Source organism: Solanum verrucosum, unplaced genomic scaffold (genome assembly GCF_900185275.1).
Source record: "Solanum verrucosum unplaced genomic scaffold, falcon-dt-bn FXZP01000194.1, whole genome shotgun sequence".
In the NCBI taxonomy this organism is placed as follows: Eukaryota; Viridiplantae; Streptophyta; class Magnoliopsida; order Solanales; family Solanaceae; genus Solanum; species Solanum verrucosum.
This window is the reverse complement of record NW_026020416.1, coordinates 1,016,955-1,037,254: the sequence shown is the minus strand read 5'-3', so window position 1 is coordinate 1,037,254 and position 20,300 is coordinate 1,016,955. Positions and strand designations below refer to the sequence as shown.

At 36.7% G+C, this 20,300-nt stretch overlaps 2 protein-coding genes across 2 annotated transcripts; one reads left to right on the top strand and one right to left on the bottom strand.

Moving 5' to 3' along the window:
• The first annotated feature begins 1,581 nt into the window (after positions 1–1,581).
• On the top strand, positions 1,582–2,892 carry LOC125840840 (berberine bridge enzyme-like 15). Its single transcript, XM_049519810.1, has one exon. The coding sequence runs from the start codon at positions 1,582–1,584 to the stop codon at positions 2,890–2,892; it is 1,311 nt and encodes a 436-aa protein (XP_049375767.1).
• Positions 2,893–2,983: 91 nt separating this feature from the next.
• LOC125840870 (uncharacterized) lies at positions 2,984–17,654 on the bottom strand. The gene is made up of 9 exons (XM_049519838.1): positions 17,531–17,654; positions 16,168–16,227; positions 15,959–16,094; positions 14,091–15,385; positions 12,143–13,644; positions 7,943–8,073; positions 7,081–7,850; positions 5,262–5,374; positions 2,984–3,516 (listed from the first exon to the last, which is right to left on the bottom strand). The coding sequence occupies exons 2-9, from the start codon at positions 16,204–16,206 to the stop codon at positions 3,225–3,227; spliced, it is 4,278 nt and encodes a 1,425-aa protein (XP_049375795.1). The 5' UTR covers positions 16,207–16,227; positions 17,531–17,654; the 3' UTR covers positions 2,984–3,224.
• Between the last annotated feature and the right edge of the window lie 2,646 nt (positions 17,655–20,300).

Sequence of the window (20,300 nt, the reverse complement as noted above, 5' to 3'; positions counted from 1 at the left end):
GATGAGCTAGTAAAAAATACTTCAACATGGTATCAGAACAGACACATGTCCTGAGATTAAATTTAACTGTCACCCCTATCAAAAAGAATTTCCACGTACTTAGCCCATGAAAAAAGAATTAGACCCACACGTGAGGAGGCGTGTTGAGAATATAATTATGTGCTCTCTCTAACCACTTAACTTTTAGATGAGATGGTCACATGCTAACACTTATCCATCGGAACATACACCCGGAAGTAAATGAAAATTACGGAAAAGTAAAAATGAGTCAACACACAAACCACAATATATACATTTCAGAGCCTGCATAAACAAGATTTGAACATTCATGACATGGATGAACACTGATCGATCACTTTAAGAAGAAGGCGGAGGAAACAAAAATTGAAGAAAGGAGGCGACATCACTGTTCAGAGTAGCTAACAGATTAGGAACCCTTTACAAGTCTTAGACCCCAAATAGACTCTACAGTGCGCAATTCAAATTTAATCGAGGTTTCAATGTAAGCTTTGGACACCGGATAGTGGAAACCAAAAAAAAAAAAAGAATACAGAATTAATAAATTTGATGAAAAGGAAGCAAAAAAAAATAAACACAAAACTATAGTCAGAGGCGGACCCACACATTTAGGAAGCGTACACGTGCACCCGCTAACTTCGAAAAAAATCATATGTATATCTATTTTGAGAAACTAGCAGAAACTACGATATACTTAACAGTGCATCCATAAAAAGCATAGCTATGTCCTTGTGCTGTTGGTATAAGCTAGAGAAACTACCTTGAGACCAGGGTTCAAATCCAGCTAAATCTCTTTTTCATTATTAGAGCTCATATTTGAGCTAGAATAATATTGGTGCATTTGAAATCTTCAAATTCAGGTTGACCTTTTTCATTATTAGAGCTCATATTTGAGCTAAAATAATATTGGTGCATCCAAAATCTTCAAATTCAGGTTAACCTCCGAGTATTGAATATAGTAACGTCAATAGTACATTGATTGCGTGCCTATGTCATCCTTTTAACAATCGACTACTATTTATTCATTCATGCACGCAACACATACACACGAATAAATTAATGGAATTCAAGGTTCTTTCTTAATACCCCAAATCAAAAGCAACAAACAAGCCAAATTTTTTTTAAAAGATTAGCATTAATTTTTACTTAAGGTTATTTGAATTAATAAGGTTATTAATGGTAATGGGATTAGGTTCAATGAAAGTATTAACTTTTATTTAGATAACTTATCTTATCTATTACACAGTATAAAATAAATTTCTAACTGAAAAAGTAAACAATGAACAAAATTTTAAGAAAATGGTCACTCTTGATTCAATATTATTGTTTGTCCTATTTTTTCTTCCTTACTTGGTCACTTCTCACAATAACAATTTTTATGGATTATGTCTCTCTAATGAATCTGACAATCAACCACACCATAATATTGTCCATGCTGTAGGGTCAAAAAATTACCAATCTATTCTTGAGTCATCTATACACAATGCTAGGTTCAATAATTCCAATGTCCCAAAACCATACTATATAATTGTGCCACAAAATAAAGAGCAAGTGAGAGGAGCTATGATTTGTTGCAAAAAATTAGGATTTGAGAGTAGAATTAGAAGTGGTGGACATGACTATGAAGGTCTTTCATTCATTTCTTACAAACCTTATTGCCTAATTGACCTATCTAGTCTCCGAAAGATCGATATCGACGTACAAGAAAAGACTGCATGGGTAGAAGCTGGAGCTACTATAGGGGAACTTTACTACAACATTGGTAATAAGAGTAATACCTTAGGTTTCCCAGCTGGAACTTGTCCCTCAGTAGGTGTTGGAGGTCATATTAGTGGTGGTGGACAAGGAGCTTTGATGAGAAAACACGGCCTCGCAGCAGATAACGTGCTCGATGCCACCACCATCAACGTTAATGGCACGATTCTCGATAGGAGAGGCATGGGAGAAGACCTATTTTGGGCCATCAGAGGTGGTGGAGCAGCTAGTTTTGGGGTGGTTCTATCTTGGAAGTTACAACTAGTCGAGGTACCACCCGTGGTCACTCTCTTCACCGTTGCTCGAACTCAGGAGGAAGGTGCTACTAAGCTTGTTAAAAAATGGCAAAAACTAGTAATGGAATTCCCTAAGGAGCTTTTCCTAAGAATAAACATAAACCCTAAAAAGGACTCTTTAGGGAGACCATCGATACTAGCTTCATTTAACTCGTTATATTTAGGAAGAAAGCATCATCTTCGGAGACTAATGAGAAAGAAATTCCCAGAATTGAAGTTAAAGTCTAAAGATTGTGAAGAGATGAGCTGGATTAACTCAACAATAAGGATAGATAGTTATAGGAAAGATTCAAGAATTGAAGATTTGTTAGAAAGGAATAAGGAAAAGAGACTTACATTTTACAAAACCAAATCAGACTATGTGACAAAGGCTCTATCAGAAAAAGCATTACAAGGGTTATGGAATGTGTTCAAAAGTACAGGAGATGGACTTGTGATTTTGACCCCTCATGGTGGAAGAATGAGTGAAATATTAGAGGATGCAATTCCATTTCCACATAGAAAAGGAGTTTTGTATAACCTACAATATTTTGCACTGTGGCATCATCCTAACCAAACTGCAGAGAAGATAAAGTTTGATTGGGTTAATGGTGTTTATGATTACATGGGGAAGTTTGTTTCAAACCCAAGAACAGCATATCTAAATACAAGGGATTTGGAATTGGGAAGAACACTAATTGGAAATGAGAAATACTCAGAAACAAAGAGTTGGGGTGAAATGTATTTTAAAGGAAATTTTGAGAAATTAGCTAGGGTGAAATATAGTGTTGATCCAACAAATTACTTTAGGAATGAGCAAAGTATCCCACCTCTTGCTCCATAACTTTTTAAATGAAACATTGTCAAGTTTCTCCTTTGTTTTTAATTAATTAAGGTGCAAATGTTGACAATTTTATAAAATACTAACAATTTCATTTTCCACATTGTCCAAAATGTGAACAATTGGAACAAAGGCATTGCCCAACAATCCCCAGTAATATCCAAAAGCAGAAATGGCAAAGGTAGACCATATAGAAAGAAAAAAAACTGCCTTTTCTGTACACTCCTCAACTACTGCAAATTATCAACACAACAAAGACACAAATGGGCAAGTTTTCAACTATTGCTCTCCCCCAAAATTTTGTTTGTCAATCTTGCACATTCTCCCTTAGGCATCTAGGAGAATATACGAGCCTTGAACAATAAGCGCTGCTCGCAGCTCAATAAAGAGAACCACTTTCTTAGGCAATCAGTTGGATCACATGGATTTGCAGCTGGTGCAACTTCAATGTTACTTTCAGCAAGTTCCTCAAACCTGAGAGGAATGAGCCCAATTAAAGCAATTCCAGTGGAGAACTGGAGGTGGAGACCCATTCCTTTGGAGTCGCATTGCGAAAGTAATGCACAAAAAGAGCTTCGTAATCTCTGAATCCCAACATCTTCATATCCAAAATCTTCAAGTCCACGCCTGTAAGAAATATCATAGATAAAATGTCGGTTTAGCATGAACTGAATAAAACCAAAAAATGTAACGCCGCTATAAACATAAAACACAAACACAAACACAATTAAGATATAGAAGCATTGAGGTTATAATAACAACTCCTCCATCCAAAGGTCAATTGATTTCATCCAACTGATGGTTCTAAAATAATCAAATGCCCCAAAAAAGTGGCTTGTGGTATTCCAACTTTGTTCCCCGTCAATTTCATTCCAAAAGCTGGTTACAAAATCATCCATACAAAAGTAAATTCAGATACCCAACTACTATGTGAAGTTTCATATTTTCTATTGCTGATAAAGAGTACTCTAGCAAATGTAGAATAAGTTTGTTCATTCATCTCTGTAGGCCTAGAAGTCTTTTAAAAGCACCCCCTCAGAGTTCTAACTCATGTCGCTCACTATACAACAACAACAACAACAACAACAACAACATACCCAGTGAAATCCCACTAGGTGGGGTCTGGGGAGGGTAGAGTGTATGCAGACCTTACCACTACCTCGTGGTGGTAGAGAGGCTGTTTCCGGGAGACCCTCAGCTCAAGAACATCAAATCTAAGTGACAGGAGAGCTATATATAAAACATAACAACCAATCCAAAAGATGGTGTATAATCAACAAATGATACAATAACAACAAGAAAGTAATGTGAGGAGTGAAACGCAGTAAACAGCAATACGGCTAGGACTACTCCAAAGGCTAACAGCCCATACCCTCGCGAGGGACGGCAACACGCTAACCCTACTAACCTTCCACCTTAATACGCGACCTCCACTCCTTCCTATCTAGAGTCATGTCCTCGGTAATGTGAAGCCTAGCCAAGTCTTGTCTAATCACCTCTTTCCAATACTTCTTGGGCCTACCTCTACCCTTCCGCGTACCCTCTACCACCATTTCCTCGCACCTCCTCACTGGGGCGTCTGCGCTCCGTCTCTTCACATGTCCAAACCATCTCATGTCGCTCACTATAAAGCAATAAAAACCTAATTTTCTTGATATGTAACAATATAATATAAGTAAACTATCCACAAATACGTCTTTTTTTAACTTTATCATTTCCTGTTAATGTCCATAGCCATGTCTTAAAGCTTTTCTCCATTGGAACACCTATAGACATAGATAGGTTTATGCTAATTCTGTCTACCAAATCTATGAAATACTGAGGTTAGTGTAAGTCCAAAAGAGATCAGGCCAATAGTGTCCATTAAAGTTCTTATTTGCATGAGTGCTATAGCATAGACCAACAATGGGAACACAGTTGGGAAACAATTTGAGTTCGTTCAGTTCCCAGAGCAGATGTACTATGATCAATCAGAGTACATAACTGACAACATATACATGTATGGATAGATGAACTGGTCAAAAAGATTTCTGGATGGCCAAACAAAAACTTATAAGCGCATCCAATATCAGCAATGCCACTTATATTGAACTATGGAAAAACTACAGGATAGGGAGAAATATAATAAAGATCAGGATATTATCCCATAAGAAATGCAATGATTTGGTTCATAACAAATGCTGCTTCAATTTCCGAAAGAAAAAGAATACATCATATATGATCAGAAAATGGTAAAAACACAAGTATGCAGCTCAGGCCATCAATAACAATCGAAATGTCAATAGAGCTCCCTCTCATATTTCCCCATTTAAGACATAAGCACTATGTACAAGATGAATGCTGAAAATAATTTAACAAGTTTGGTCAGTTACCTTCCAAGTTGACCAAGAAGAGTAGTAATAGCAGAAGCATTGTGCTCTGTTGAACAATATTCCAATAAATTCAATAGTGGACATGCAATTTTGTCAAACATCCAATCCCAGCTCTGCTTGAGAGATCAAAAATAACAGAATTAGGCAGAAACTTCTGAGAAATGAACTGAAAAGTAATTACCTACCCAAAGCCCCCTCCCCCCCACCCCCCCACCCCCCCACCCTATTGCCCACTAGGAACCGAGCAAGAGAATTATGCAAGATATTATTTTAAAAGGAAAATGTTACTCCTTTTCCATCCAACTCTAAGGTGAAAGTGGGCAATGGGAATAAGACCGAATTCTGGAAGGAAGAATGGCATAACATGGGTAATCTGGAACTTTTGTTCCCTGATAATTACATTCTAGTTCTTTCTCAACAAAGGACCATAGCAGAGATGTGGACAATACAGGGATGGAACTTCAACTTCAGGAGACAGTTTAATGACTGGTGAAGTGATGAGGGTGGCAGAATTTATCAACATTGTTGGAAATTTAATGGACTCCAGACAAATGAGGATGTGTTATGGTGGAAAGGTGACAGTAGAGGCATATTTAAAGTAGGGGCAGCTTACAGGTTGATGGAGCAACCAAGTCAACAGAACCCGACTTGCATGGAAACAAATTTGGAAGTGCAGAATTCCTTATAAAGTGTCATGCTTCATATGGCTGCTAGCTAAGGAAGCAACTCTGACTCAGGATAATGTAATGAAAAGGGGGGATAACCTTATGTTCTAGATGTTTCCTATGTGGGGAAACCTGAGAAACTGTAAACCATCTATTTCTACACTGCAAATATACTCAACAGTTATGGAGGGTGTTCTTTAGCCTCAAAGGCATTTCCTGGTCAATGCTTAGGAGAGTCACTGAAGCTCTAAAAGCTGGGAGGAGGCAGGTGTACATGCTAAAGACAGAGCTAGATGGAGAATTATCCCTGCTTCAATATGGTGGGAAATCTGGAAAGAGAGGAGTTCTAGCTGTTCTGAGAGTATGGAGAATAGTGTGCAGAAAGTTAAACTTAACTGCATTTTGTTGTTATGTTTTCGGTGTAACCAATTATACTCAAATGAAACTGTCTCTATAATTGATGTTTTAGACTCTATAGACAGAACAGTGAAGTTTGGAGTTCATCTTGTATATAAGGTTTCAGTACAAGCCATGTATTGTTGTGTTGCCAAGTTCAGAAAAACAATAAGAAGTAGTGCAGTAATTATTGCTTTTAAAAAATCAGCATTCACTACTGAATGAACAACAACAAACTGATTTTGGCTCTCCTCTTGCAAGTGGGGTTCCTAAATATGGATACTAGAAAATGATGGAAGACAACGTGCAAAATGTTGGAACATTCTATAAGAATGCACAAAAAATCATACTATTCATTTGAAAAACCTTTCTGCAAATTTCTCCAAGCAAAAGGACATCAATACTCGAAACTATGTTTTTTCTTTAGATAAGGTAACATAATTTTATTAAAATTAGCAAGTCACAAAGAAGCCAGTAGTATGCAAGAGTACTTACCAATGCCTTGTGATAAGATTTTTTTGGGAGGATTAAGTCCCTAACTATTGATAATATATTCAGCCAGAACTTCTTAAATTTATAAAATAAATGACACTGTGTTCTGATATAGCAATGTCATTCATTCAAGAAAAAATATCATATAATAGCACTCAAATCTTCATACTTTCTTTAGACCTAGATCAAGAGAAATAAAAGAGAACCACGAAAGAGGATAGAAATTCACAAGATTACAGAGTATACTAATAAAATAAGAATCATACCATGAAACCTGCAACAAGCTCCACCAGTGCAAGGGTATCAATGAACTGACTTGAATCCCCCAAAGTAACATAGGCTGACTGTACTAAATCTACATTATCTGTGGATTCCTCATTTTTCTTTCCATCACATTTCATTCCATGTCTTGATGAGTTCAATGATTCCATCAAATCCAACCCCACAGCAGAGCAAGAATAACTCTTAAGACTATCCAAGAGTGAGGATGCAACAGCATCCATGGAAGCTGCACCCTCTGAAAAAGGACACTTACTACCTGAACAAATCTTAGGCAAAGACTCAACTGTAGATGCAACACTCGAAAGAGGATTAGGAGATGATCTATTGTTGTGAATAAGCATCACCAATGACTTCACCACAGTCATAGATAAGCCATACTCTTTGAGGGTAATATATTTAGAACCACATAGATAGGCAAATATATGTAGAATATTTAGAGCATCAGATCTCAGCGTCTTTAAAATGTTGCAGGAAGCCTCACAAACAAAACCAATATGGTTAACCGCGGCACATACTGAAGCTAGCAAAATTCCTCCAGTTAGCAACAACTGAGTAGGAGCTGGTTGCTTGCACAAGCTTATACTACGACCATCCAAAATAAGATTGATTCCTGAATTGGACGCAAGCTTTGAATCAGAACTTACAGCATGCACCAGCAATTTGCCATGCAAAAGAAAATCCTCCATAAGGGAAAGTACATCATACAAGTTGCAAGATTCCACAAAAATTCTTCTCATATCTTCATGTGAGAGTTCTGCAAATACGGAAGATAAGGAGTTGCTTAGTACATACACGGTAAAGTTTTCCAGGAAACATCTTAATCTAAATAGACTAAAGGCCAAGAACCTGCATATATATGCTGAGCAACAGAATTTATGAAAAGGATCAGGTCTCTCTGCCAATCATCTCCAAAGGATCTCTTTGCAGTATCAGAAATGTAGAGAAGTAAGAGTGAAAAGAAGACACATGTCTTCTCCCTGAAAAAAGTGGGAAGGGATAAAATGTTAGCTCCTGTTTCATTATGAACATATCAAATTTGAAAACATTTGCTAGCTAATGAAGTATAGGCATAACACTTGACATGGACAAGGACGAGAATGCACATAAACTAAGAACATCCTACATGCCTAAGAATGACAATTTGGCTGAAAGCATCTTGAACTCTTGCAAACAGCTTAAAATATGTAAACACTCCAGACCGCTATATGAAATAAGGCATCCAGAAAAAAGATTAGAAAAACCAATCCAGCATAATTTATCAATAAAATTATATAAACCTCCATACATTATCATCACAACCTAATAACAAGAATAAAATTCAATTTCCATCTTGTAAATCATCCTTTCTGATCAAAATCAATGTGTGCCCTGTGAGAAATATAGGAAAAAATATTATTGAATTGTTGTCGTGTCTACATTATTACATTGAGATCCTATTTATAGACACTAGAATACAATCATTTACCAAGTAGGATACTATTTACTATTCCTATTCCTATTCTAAATAGGATTGTATAAACCTATTCCTATTCTAATAGGATTGTGTAAACCTATTCCTATTCTAATAGGATTGTGTAAACCTATTCCTATTCTAATAGGATTGTATAAACCTATTCCTATTCTAATAGGATTGTATAAACCTATTCATGTTCTAACACTCCCCCTCAAGCTAGTGCATACAATTCATGTATGTAATCAATACGAGGACCAATGAGGGGCTTGGTGAGATATCTGCATGTTGAGCAGTCGACTTCACAAACATGATAATCAATCTCAATGTGCTTGTCTTCTCATTAAATACGGGATTTGATCCATAATGTCAGTCAATCTCAATGCACTTAATCTTCTCATGAAATACTGAATTTGATGCATAATGCCGATAAAACACAGGGTGATAAAATTACAGTGTTGAACTTCCCAAACCAAACTTGCAAAGACTGTGTCAGACCATAGAGTGACTCACATAATCGACATACAAGGCTACTAAACTCCCCCTAAGCAATAAAGTGTTCAAAATCTAGTATAAAGTATATGGATCATGTTAGAATCAATAGATGAGTTGATATTAAACAAGTCACCAAAAAACTAGCCGGAACATGCTCATATGTAGGAGTATTAGATTTGATGGCTAAAAGTGGTCACAGTCTAAGAAATAAAATTATATGGGTAGGGTCGTAATGATGTCACGACCCAACTAGAAAATAGAAAATATATAGGATAGTTCGAATTGATGGAACGACCCAATTGAAAAATAGAAATAATATGGGTAGGGTCGGAATGATGGCAGGACCCTACTAAAAAAGAAAAATTATACGGGAAGGGTTGGAATGATGGCACAACCTTACGCAAATCAGATTTGAGGAGTCATCGGAAAGACAAATGGAACTATGCAAATCAAATCTGAAGAGTCACTGAAAAGACACATGATGCTATGCAACTCAGATATGAGAAAATAGTTCGAAAAAATCCACGGTACTACACAAATTAATTATGAAAAGTAGTCCAGAGAGATGGACGTGCTACACAAATCAGATATGCAAAAAAGGTAGTCACCGGAAGGATGACACGGTGCTTACATAAATCAAATATGAGAAAATAGTCACAGGAAAGATACACGGTGACCCAACTTTTGCTAACATAATTGTTGGCCATACGGGCGACATATATGAGTAAACACCACCCACCGGTAGCGGAAGCTCTTTGATTTTCTACCAAGATCGTAGAGGCTCTGATGCCATGTGAGAAATATAGGAAAAAATATTATTGAATTGTTGTCGTGTCTACATTATTACATTGAGATCCTATTTATAGACACTAGAATACAAGGTAAGTAGGATACTATTTACTATTCCTATTCCTATTCTAAATAGGATTGTATAAACCTATTCCTATTCTAATAGGATTGTGTAAACATATTCCTATTCTAATAGAATTGAATAAACCTATTCATGTTCTAACATGCCCAAAGAGCAAGTGTTTTTCAATTGTTACAAACAGGCACAGTTTATGAGCTTGGGATGTCAAAAGGTTGTGATTCAAGAATACATATTAGATTTTGGGAAGATAACTTGGTTAGGGAATGGAAGCCTCAAACCCTTGTTCCCAGATATTCATCACCTGAACCAACAACAAGAGTCGACTCTTTATGAAGTTTGGTTTGAACATGGATGGAACCTTACCTACAGAAGACTGATGCAAGACTGGGAGGTGGAAAGTTTGGCTGAATTTTTTTTATTTTTTATGACAAGGGAAACCCGCAGTCGCTACCCTTTGGGTGCACACAGGGTAAAACTCCCGCTCCTATGCAATAGCTCACAAACCACATAGGAGAGGTAATCCGCACTAGGCAAGCCTGGTGCGACGAGCTCGACCCAGAAGGCAAACCCCTTGCTTTCGCTGGCAAGGGGTTTCGAACTTGAGACCTCCAACATGGAAGTCCCAAGCTCAAACCACTGGGCCACCCCGAAGGGTAAGCTTGGCTGAATTTTATGGAACACTTGATCAACTTTTAGGATTCAAGGAAGGAGAAGACACTCTTAAATGGAAATGTCATAACAAAGGTTTATTCACTGTTAGTTCTGCATATAGAAATATGAATCAGATGGGATCCCAAGTTAACTTTCTGCCTTGGAAGCTTATATGGAAGGTTAAAATACCATATAAAGTGGTAGTTTTCACTTGGTTGGTGGTGAAAGAGGCTGTACTTACACAGGAGAATCTTATGAAGAGGGGAATACAAATGTGCCCAAGATGTTGTTTTTGTGAGCAGGTTGCAGAGACAATTAATCATTTGTTCTTACATTGTAAAGTGGCTGGCCAACTGTGGAATTTGTTTACTAGCTTCAGAGGTATAAGTTGGACTGTTCCAGGGAGAACAGGACAGGCTCTAGAAAGCTGGAATATGGAGGGCAGTGGCAGCACAGACAAGAGTAGATGGAAAATTGTCCCAGCAGTTATTTGGTGGACCATATGGAGAGAAAGGAATTCTAGGAATTTTGATAACAAGAGCAGCCCTCTACACAAGATTAAAATGAACTGCATTATCACTTTTTGCTATTGGTGTAGTTTAGAGTATATAGATGACCCTGTGGCTATTGTAGACATTCTAGGGTCCTTATAAAGATGAAGGAGGATCTAGGAATAGTTTTCTTTCTTCTTCTTTTCTGTTCTTTATCTTTTGTTTATGCCCGACACACAAGTGTGGAGGGAGGATATGATGTAAATTTTTGGATACCAGCTTTGAACTGATGATTGATATACAAATGTTACCTTTATCAAAAAAAAAAAAAAGAATACAGATTAAGCTTGGACATAATCAACAAAGTAATACCCCTATTTTAAAGTTGACTAGAAAAAGTTAATATTGTCCATCCATTATTCAATTGATGCCAAGTACTTCTACATGTGAGCTAACTAAGCCTTCTAATTTCTTAGTACCAGTTGGAAGTAAAGTTGAGCAGAGTAACATCATTGTGTCATATTACAAGAACAAACAATATAGATACTAGTAAGGTACTTCTTTTTGGGATAAAAGCACATGATTCTCGGATATCCCACAACCATGAAGAAACATGAATACCAAATACAGTACGAGCATAAAACATATGGTGTGAGACATCTAAAAATTCAGTCTGTCAAGTGACATTTTTGAATATTTCATTCATGGCCATTTGACCTTAGGCTAAATCTTATTATCTCTTCTCTCTAATACGTGCAGGCCTTGGGCTAAATCCTGCCTTCTAACTCTTAGGGTGTGTTTACAAATCAATGTGTAATTAATAGGTTGGGCAATTACAGGGTAGTAAGAACACAACCTAGTAATTTCACAAAAAAAAATTGTATAACATAATTACAGAGCAACTCCCTGAGTCATTGGTTGCACAAATGTACTTACATAGTTAGTAATTTTTAATTTTAAAAGAGAAGTGAAGTAAACCTTATTTTAGACTGACAAGTAAATAGTTTTAAATTGTATGACAAATATACGTATGTCCAATATGCAAAGTAAGCACGAAACCCAACTCAAAATAGAATAGCTTAGCTTACTCATTTGAAATTTCTTGAAGATTCAAAAGAGTGACCAGAATACTCCTAAGAGAAGTATCTGATGATGCTGTGCATTGAGCAAGACAACGGCTGGTAGCATGGTAAACACTTGAAATGCTGTTCTCATCATTGTTATTTGAAAAGATGACACAATACTTGGCAAACCCATCCTGTAATGAGACGACTCTCCTCTCCGATGAAATCTGCAACCCCTCACTAGTAGGAGCAGCTAGTTCTGACCTGCACAATGCTTCCAATGTATCTGAATAGGAACTGCAGGATAACTTGCAAGCTGTGTCAAGGTTTAATCTCTTAGATGAATCAACATGATCTTTTTTCTCGGGTAATGATGATTTTTTTGGAGGATCTATTGTAGGGTGTTTTAACTGGTTAGAATTGATTTCCACATTGATGACATCAAAATTGCCTGATGAAGCCACAGTCCCCCTTGCATTTGAGTATCCCTCATATAAAGGTGTGTTAATCGGGACAAGTTCCACACTGCTGTGGTACTGAATCTCAGGAAGTGTAGGCGATAAAGGCCTTTCAATGGCTAGACGATAAGACTCTTCATCTGCATCATTATCCAAATTCAGAAGCTTCATATAACCACCATTGACAAGTTCATCAATATCCCCCAGATCATCGTCTTTCCCATCCTTGTAATCCTGGGCAGTTTCTGGAAGGCTATAATCGTTCGTAGATGGATGTGCGCAGACATCAGATTTGACACCAGAACTGTTGAACTTTGTCTTTGCCACACTATTACTGTTTAAAAGCTGCAGGCCTAGTTCACAAGATGTTTTTCTCTTCTTGGTAGATCTAAAGTGTTCGCTGAACGAGTCATGTTGCATGTCAGCTACCAAATGCTTTTTCTCATCATGAGGTCTATCTGTTCTACTATTTACCATACCATCATGTGAAGAGATATTTTGTGACAGCTGTCTTTGCCACTTGATACCCTCGGAATTCAAGTTTCCATTATATTCAATGGCATCAATAGATCTGCTCACCCTCTTATGATGTGAGGCTCTCCTCTCAGTATAAATACAACTTATAGGACTCTTGACATTACTTTCAGCAATTGCTACAACATTCTCGTTGCACTTTTTTCTTGCATCTCCAGATAAACTTGATATGGTCGGTTCTATGTCCAATTTTCCTTCAGCTGATTTAGCTGATGTTGTGATAGAAGCACATCTTTCCTGTGAGCTCACCAATAGCCTATCAGAAAAAGATGCTGAACTGGAATTCATGGCAGAACTCTGTAACACATTTTTGTTGGAACCTCTAAGCAAAGGCTCCAATTTAGAGTTAATACCTAATATTGATCCAGGGTTGTTCCCTCCACACTTAGGAAGCGAAGGTACACTACCTTTTATCTTTTGCTTAGACGGATCAGACACTACAGCAGCTAACTGCACCGAATCATTCCCAAGATGGCAGTGCATATCACAAGCTTTCAAACCAGAATAATTGTTTTTCAAGTTGAAGCTGCAAACCTGCACATCAGGAAGATCATATCATCAAGAAACCATATAAACATAGTATGCATCAATTTAATTAGAGGAGTTGAAGGAATAAAGACAACCCAAAAGTAAATTAAATGGGTGTTTATGTGAAAATGGAGCAGGTATAGAGGACTGAGCTCTTCTGCACATATCATATACTATTTTCAAATTTTGCTGAGCATTCTGCAAGTGTGCATGACTTCAAAAAAAGTCAAAAAAAAAAAAAAAAACAATTTTAATGAAGTTCAACAAATTCTTGAATAATGTTAAGATAATTGTTCAAACAGTCACAGTTTCTGTTTCTACCAACTCCAGTTCTGGTAGAAAATTTCCTTATAATGCATAATTCCCTAAGGTTTCTTGAGAAAAACTTAAATCAAAAACACCCTCCTTACTATATAAGAGCTTTAACAATACCAAGCACGACAGAAACAAACCTTTTCCAGGTCATGCTCATCATCTTGTAGGAAGCAACCATCCAACATATTTAGACGTCTTAAGAAGTGAACAACCTCCTGCTTTATGCTAAGTAGATGTTGCTGTTGTATAACATTATTATGAGTTTTTTCTAGCTTATCTACTTTTATGGCATGCTTCACCAGCTTCTTTTCAAACTTCAATTGCTTCTTCAACAGCTTAAGTTTACCAGTTTCCACATGCACATTACTATCAGATGCGTGAAGAGGACAATCAACTAATGACCTTGCAGAAATTAGCTTTTTAATTTCCTTCTGCAGTTCTTCAACCTGTTTTGTGTAATTTTTAACCACTTCAGATAGCTGATCAGCACGATCTTTTTCTTCGGATGCCTTTTTTTTATATGCTTCTGCAGCCTTTCTTTGCTTTTCCACTTTTTTCATCTCTGATTTAACACGCTTTTTCTCAACCACCACCTTATGTTCCATTTCCCGGAGCTTTCTTTGGGCTGCATCAGAATTAGGAGCAACATCTACCATGGTAACATCTCTATCCACTGCCACTGGACCAAGCTCAGATGATAATTGAGCAGTTCCCGCAGTTGTCCCTTCACTAGATACAATGTTAACCATTTTACCAGATGACATGAGTTCACCAATCTCCTTCAAATTATCAATTGTTTGTCTATCCTGTTCCAACTGCCGAAATAGAGCAGTAGCACGACTTTTTTCATCCATCGCCATTTTGTGGTTGGCTTCTGCAATCTTTTTTTGCTCTTCAGTTTTCATTTCTGCTGCATCTGCACGTTTTCTCTCTTTAGATGTGTTTTCTCTTTCTGCCTCCAGCTTCTTGTTAGCATCTTCAAACTCCAAAATCACCAAAGCTAACTTCGATTTCACTTGATCAGCTTCTTTTTTCAGATTTTCCAAACCAAGCCTATTTACTTCTGCTCTTTTCCTTTCAGCATCAGCATGTCTCCTCTCTTCATCAGCCCTTGCTTTTTCACCCTTCAATTTTGTCCTCAAGTCGTCTGCCTTTTTCCTCTCCAACACAGCCTTCTTTTTCTCCGACTCTGCTCTCACTTGTTCTTTCTCAGCAAGCTCCTTCAGTTCATTTACCTTTGTTTCCCTCTCAGAGAGATGCTCCTTAAGCTCTCTAATTTCTCTACCTCCATCATCAGCAACCAATTTTTTCTTCAACGAGAGAATCTCATTCTTCAACTCAGCAACTTCACTCTCTAAAGAAACCCTTAAAGCAGATTCCTTTATTTTTTCCTCCTTTTCATTGTTTGCCCTAACTTTCTCATCCCCAAGATCTGGGAAAAATTAAACAAAATATAGCAGCAAATCAATGTGTGTCAGTTCCAAGAAATCAAACAAAATAAGTGTCAAATCAATGTATGTCTCTGACAAAAAACAAGGCATGCAATCAACAAGGGGCACAGACTCTCACTACCAAAGTTAAACAAGACCAAAGAATGTAAGCTTCTAACTAAACAGTATTGTCGCTTGTGTTTAGTATGTAGGTACGCACCAAGTTTCTATGACACCAATCAAGATGACGTGTTTAAATTCCTAGGCACTTTCTTAATGAGGTGGCTGAGCCACCTACAGACACCTTTATGAATTCAACAGGCAGCCAGTGTATAGTCAAAAGTATTGGTAGCATTTTCTTTAACAAAAAGTGGAGTTCCAGCGAACTTGCACGCCTGGACTAATTCACCAGGCAGCCTGGCATGGTCAAACTCCTAGACATTAATTTCCAGTGTTTTACTTCTTTTTATTTAATAATTTACGAATTTCTCAGTGCTTCTCTTTTAATTTCATACTCAAAAATCTCATATTCAGAAATTAAAGGGGGTGTGAATCTAAAGGGAAAGTAACTATACCTTTCCGGAGAGACAAATTTTCTGCTTGCATTTTGGAGACTTGTACCTCATAAATGGCGACACCTTTACGAAGAGCATTTCTTCCATTTTCAAGCTTTGTGTACCCGTCTTTCAATTTACTGTACTTGTCTTTCCACTGCAAAGACAATCCAAAATCAGCCAAAAATCAACAGAAGAAGTATATAGAAATGTTAAACTTGAATACTTACAGCAATGCAACAGGGATTTGTAAGGTCTTCTTTTATCATTACATCATCCGCGATTGATTCCTTCATAGTTCATACAAATATTAGCTTAAAATCAATAATCTAAAGAAACTTATGCATACACATGGAAAGTAGGGCCACATAAATCCCTCGACTAAACCCTAGAATTCAAAAGGTTTACTCAACCGCCATTACAGCTAACTTAAATCCCCTTCGCTAAACCCTAGTTTCGAACTATTAAACTTTAGAAGTGGCCGGACACAAGCATATAAATATCAAGTCGGTTCGGGTTTTATCATCCACACAGACGCAGCGGATATCAAACCGGGTCGGGTATGCCATTATCACTGAGGGCCGCTGAACTCGCACGGTTATCAACTCATATAAGGAGTTTCCCTTATTTCTATTACTAGTAAAAAAAAAAACCGTGCTGAGCATGTGCCCAATAGTGCAGGTTAGTTGTTTCAGCTCATATAAACAACAATAAAAAGCATCATTTGACCAATACTAGAGTAACTACAAAATCTACATGGAAAATTTGGTATCTCAGTTACCAACAAATAAGATACATCAATTGATTCTATACATTCTTCTCCGAGTACCATTTTCCATAAATTTTTACACAACCTGATTCTTGTTTTTGACAAAGAATATGTCTGTTGCACATCTCGATATATTTTTTTTTTCATCTCTAATATACAACCTTCAGGCAAACAGTTGTTCATATTCCCTATTCAATAAAGGTTGGATTTAATGCTTCCCATGAGCCACACTTGTATTCCATTTGCAGCAATATAAATTTTCAATAATAGAGATGAATAAAATGACAAACAACAATAAACATACTTATATATAAATAATTAAATTACTACCAATAGTCTTAAAATTACTCTTATTTGTCTAATCAAGACTACCTAATACTTTATACTTCTATTTTCCTTAGATTAGAACAAATAAATTTTCCACTGTTAATGAAAAATTCTAGTTCCTCACTCCCAAAAACAAAAAAAAAAGAAAAAAAGAAAATAAGGGTATTGAACTATTGATAGAGAAAAAAGCATAAAGTAGTGGGACTTAAGTTTACGATAAAAATATGAAATCTGCTTAAAACCCAGTTCCTAAAACCCCTAAAAATTGATAGTGGCGGAGAAGAAGACAATCATATTAATTCCATGAATAAATATGCAGAATGAGGTTCACTGTCATTCAGATAATTGCCATTTCAGGTGTATTTTCTACCGTTTCTGGCAGATAAAATTGAAAGCGCACAGATATTGTGTAAAAAACCAACATCTTTTTGCAAGAAAATTGAAATACAACAAAGAATCATATACTAAAAACAATATGTATGGATACAAGGTAGTACCTCAAGTCACAGATGTGCTTCAATACAAAGAATTCAATTTTGTACAGAGAAACTGAGTAATATGTGGAAATAGGAATTCATATGAGCAATGTCATCTATTTGTGGGAAAAGCAAAAGTTAGGGTAGCTATGGACAAAGTTTAAAATATGCTTACATAATAGGGGTTATAGGAGGTACAACTATGTACAGTAGAATACCTAAAATACCCTTTGTAATTTATTTATGTTGAATAAGGATAAAATGGGAATCACTCAAATTTATTATCGAAATTTCTAGAATATATATATTGTTATGAAACTAAATAAAATAATGAGAAGAAAGTAAGGAAAAGAGAAAAGACTTATTATATCATATTTAGAGATTCACAAATCCGATTTACAATGAAGTAAAACCCTTTTATTTATAGGGAAAAGCTGACTTAGTCCCCAAGTAGGATTCCTAACTTTTCTCTAATGGACTCTTCCCTATAATACAAATATGTTTATAACACTCCCCTTGGATATCTATTTGATAGATTACATGTCTGGTTAAAAACCGTACTAGATAAAATTCAGTGGGAAAGAATCTAGTGAAGGAAAAAGAGTATACATATCTAATAATATGCATTATGGATGCATCATTAAAACCCTTACAAGAAAAATCCAATGGGACAAAACCTTGTGAGGGGAAAATAGTACATCGCGTATTAACTGCCCATAATGTGAACATTAGTCCAAAAACTTGAATCTTCTTATCCTAAGATTGTGCACCATCTTCTAGAAAGGTAAAGTTGGTAGAGACTTGGCGAATAGGTTGTAACAACCCTCAAAATAAAGTAGGATAAAGTAGAGCCTCACATGGGTATTATGCATTAATAACTTGTTAAAATAATGAAGAATAGCCTTTTTAGTCAGTTTTAAAGAGTTTGGAAGTCAAATGTCAAGGGACGACCAAGACGTTCGGAAACTAGTCTTTTGCGTGTTGGTGTGTTCTAGTATGTTGTTCATATTTTTATGTGTTGTTTGGAGTCTAAAATTAGTGGAGGTGACCCTAGTGTCTTAATAAATGTTTTTAGGGTCAAAACGTTTGGATACGACGCCCCAGGGGCCACCCTAAGGGTTCCCGAGGAGGACCCCAACCTTGGCCAAGCAAGCTGCCAAGGCAACTTGAAGTTGTGCTTGGAGGGAGCATGTCCGCGTCGCGGACTAGCTCCACCAATGGGCCAAATGTTTGGTTCGTGTCGCGGACATGTCGTGGACATGTCGCGGACATGTCGTGGACATGTCGCGGACTCTACTGTCTAGAATTTAATTTCCAGAAAACTTGTGGGAACACCTCCGCGTCGCGAACTTGTTTCCCGACGAAATCTGTGAAAATAAAACTCAAGTTTGACTTATTTAAAAGTCCAACTAAGTGAGGGGTAGTTTGGGTACTTTGAGAATTATTATAAACGATTATTCTACCTATTTTAGGGTATTTTAAGTTGGTTAAAACCCCAAAACCTAAAATTAGACCCCATTCTTCAAATTGACCATTCCCTCTCAAAATAGATTCTCTCAAAAACCCCATTGAAGACCTTGATGAAACTCAAGCTAGAAGATGGGTTTTCAACTGATTTCTTCTTCAATTTCATGGGTCTTCAATAATTAATGTATGGTGACTCTTGATTCTTGAATAACCTCTCATTCAAGGAGTTCTATCAAAGATTTTCAAAAGTGATTCAAATACCAAAATTCCCAATTTTCAATCTAAACATGGATTTCTTGTCAAACGATTTTCTAAATCATTCTATTGATGAATTGATGTGGAATTAATGTTTTTAAGACAATTTTCAAAGGAATTCTTGAAGAACCCATGATCCCCAAATTCTCAAAAATTGGCCTATGATGTGGATCTTTGTGAATATGATCTGTATTGGTGAAATGATGTTTAGATTAGATTGTATTGATGTTTCTTATGATTATCTATACTTATTCATGTTGAATTATTGGTATATTGATGAGTCCGTCTTCCCACAAGAGAACCTTCACGTTTAGTAAGTCCGGGTTCCCAACATAGATGTTCTCTAATGAGATGGAAACCTCCACGCTTAGTAAGTCAAGGTTTTCTAGTATCAATCTCCTTGTTCCATAACTGTGTGCCCCCGTAGGTCTTAGATTAGTGGATCCACTAGATAGCTATTATGTATGTAGGTCCTACTTTGGCAAGTAGTACCTTCTCTTTTCGGTGTGTGAGTAGAACACTGGATTCCATGTAGCTCACATGGTTTATGTCGGTTATGGCAATGTCTCCCGAAAGTTAAGAAATGAACTAAGATAAGAATATGAACTCTAGTCATGATTTCTTGAAGAGTTACTTAGTGTAGGTAGGACTATGGACCCTACTTATGCATTGCACAAGTGTACTCTAAGGGAGGTTATGATTAGGCTCTTTATGTAATGAAGACTATGGTCTATGTATGTTACTATGAAAGTGTAACACCCCAGAAATTCTATGACTTAAGTTAGAGCCTCACCTTATGAATAATGACTTAAAAATAGTTAAAATGATTTTTATAAACCTAAACTAATGTAATTGACTTGGTTTGGAAGAGTAAAAGTCTAAACATCAAGAAACGACCACGACGTCCGAAAACTAGAGAAGAATGTGCTCTAGTGTGTCCTTAGGTTTAGGGTAGGTTTGGGTGTGTCGTATGATGGTATAATCTTGTAAAAAGGTTTAAAATAGGTAAATATATGTTCATAGGGTTAAAACGTTCGAATACGACTCCCCGGGGCCACCCTAAGGGGCC

Coding starts and splice junctions, on each gene's coding strand:
- LOC125840840 (XM_049519810.1), top strand. CDS start 1,582: ATGATTTGTTGCAAAAAATTAGGATTTGAGAGTAGAATTAGAAGTGGT.
- LOC125840870 (XM_049519838.1), bottom strand. CDS start 16,206: ATGATAAAAGAAGACCTTACAAATCCCTGTTGCATTGCT. Junction 8,074..12,142: donor CTTCAAGAAATTTCAAATGA/GTAAGCTAAGCT, acceptor CACTTTTTTCAG/GGAGAAGACATGTGTCTTCT. Junction 3,517..5,261: donor CTTCTTGGTCAACTTGGAAG/GTAACTGACCAA, acceptor TATTTCTTACAG/GCGTGGACTTGAAGATTTTG.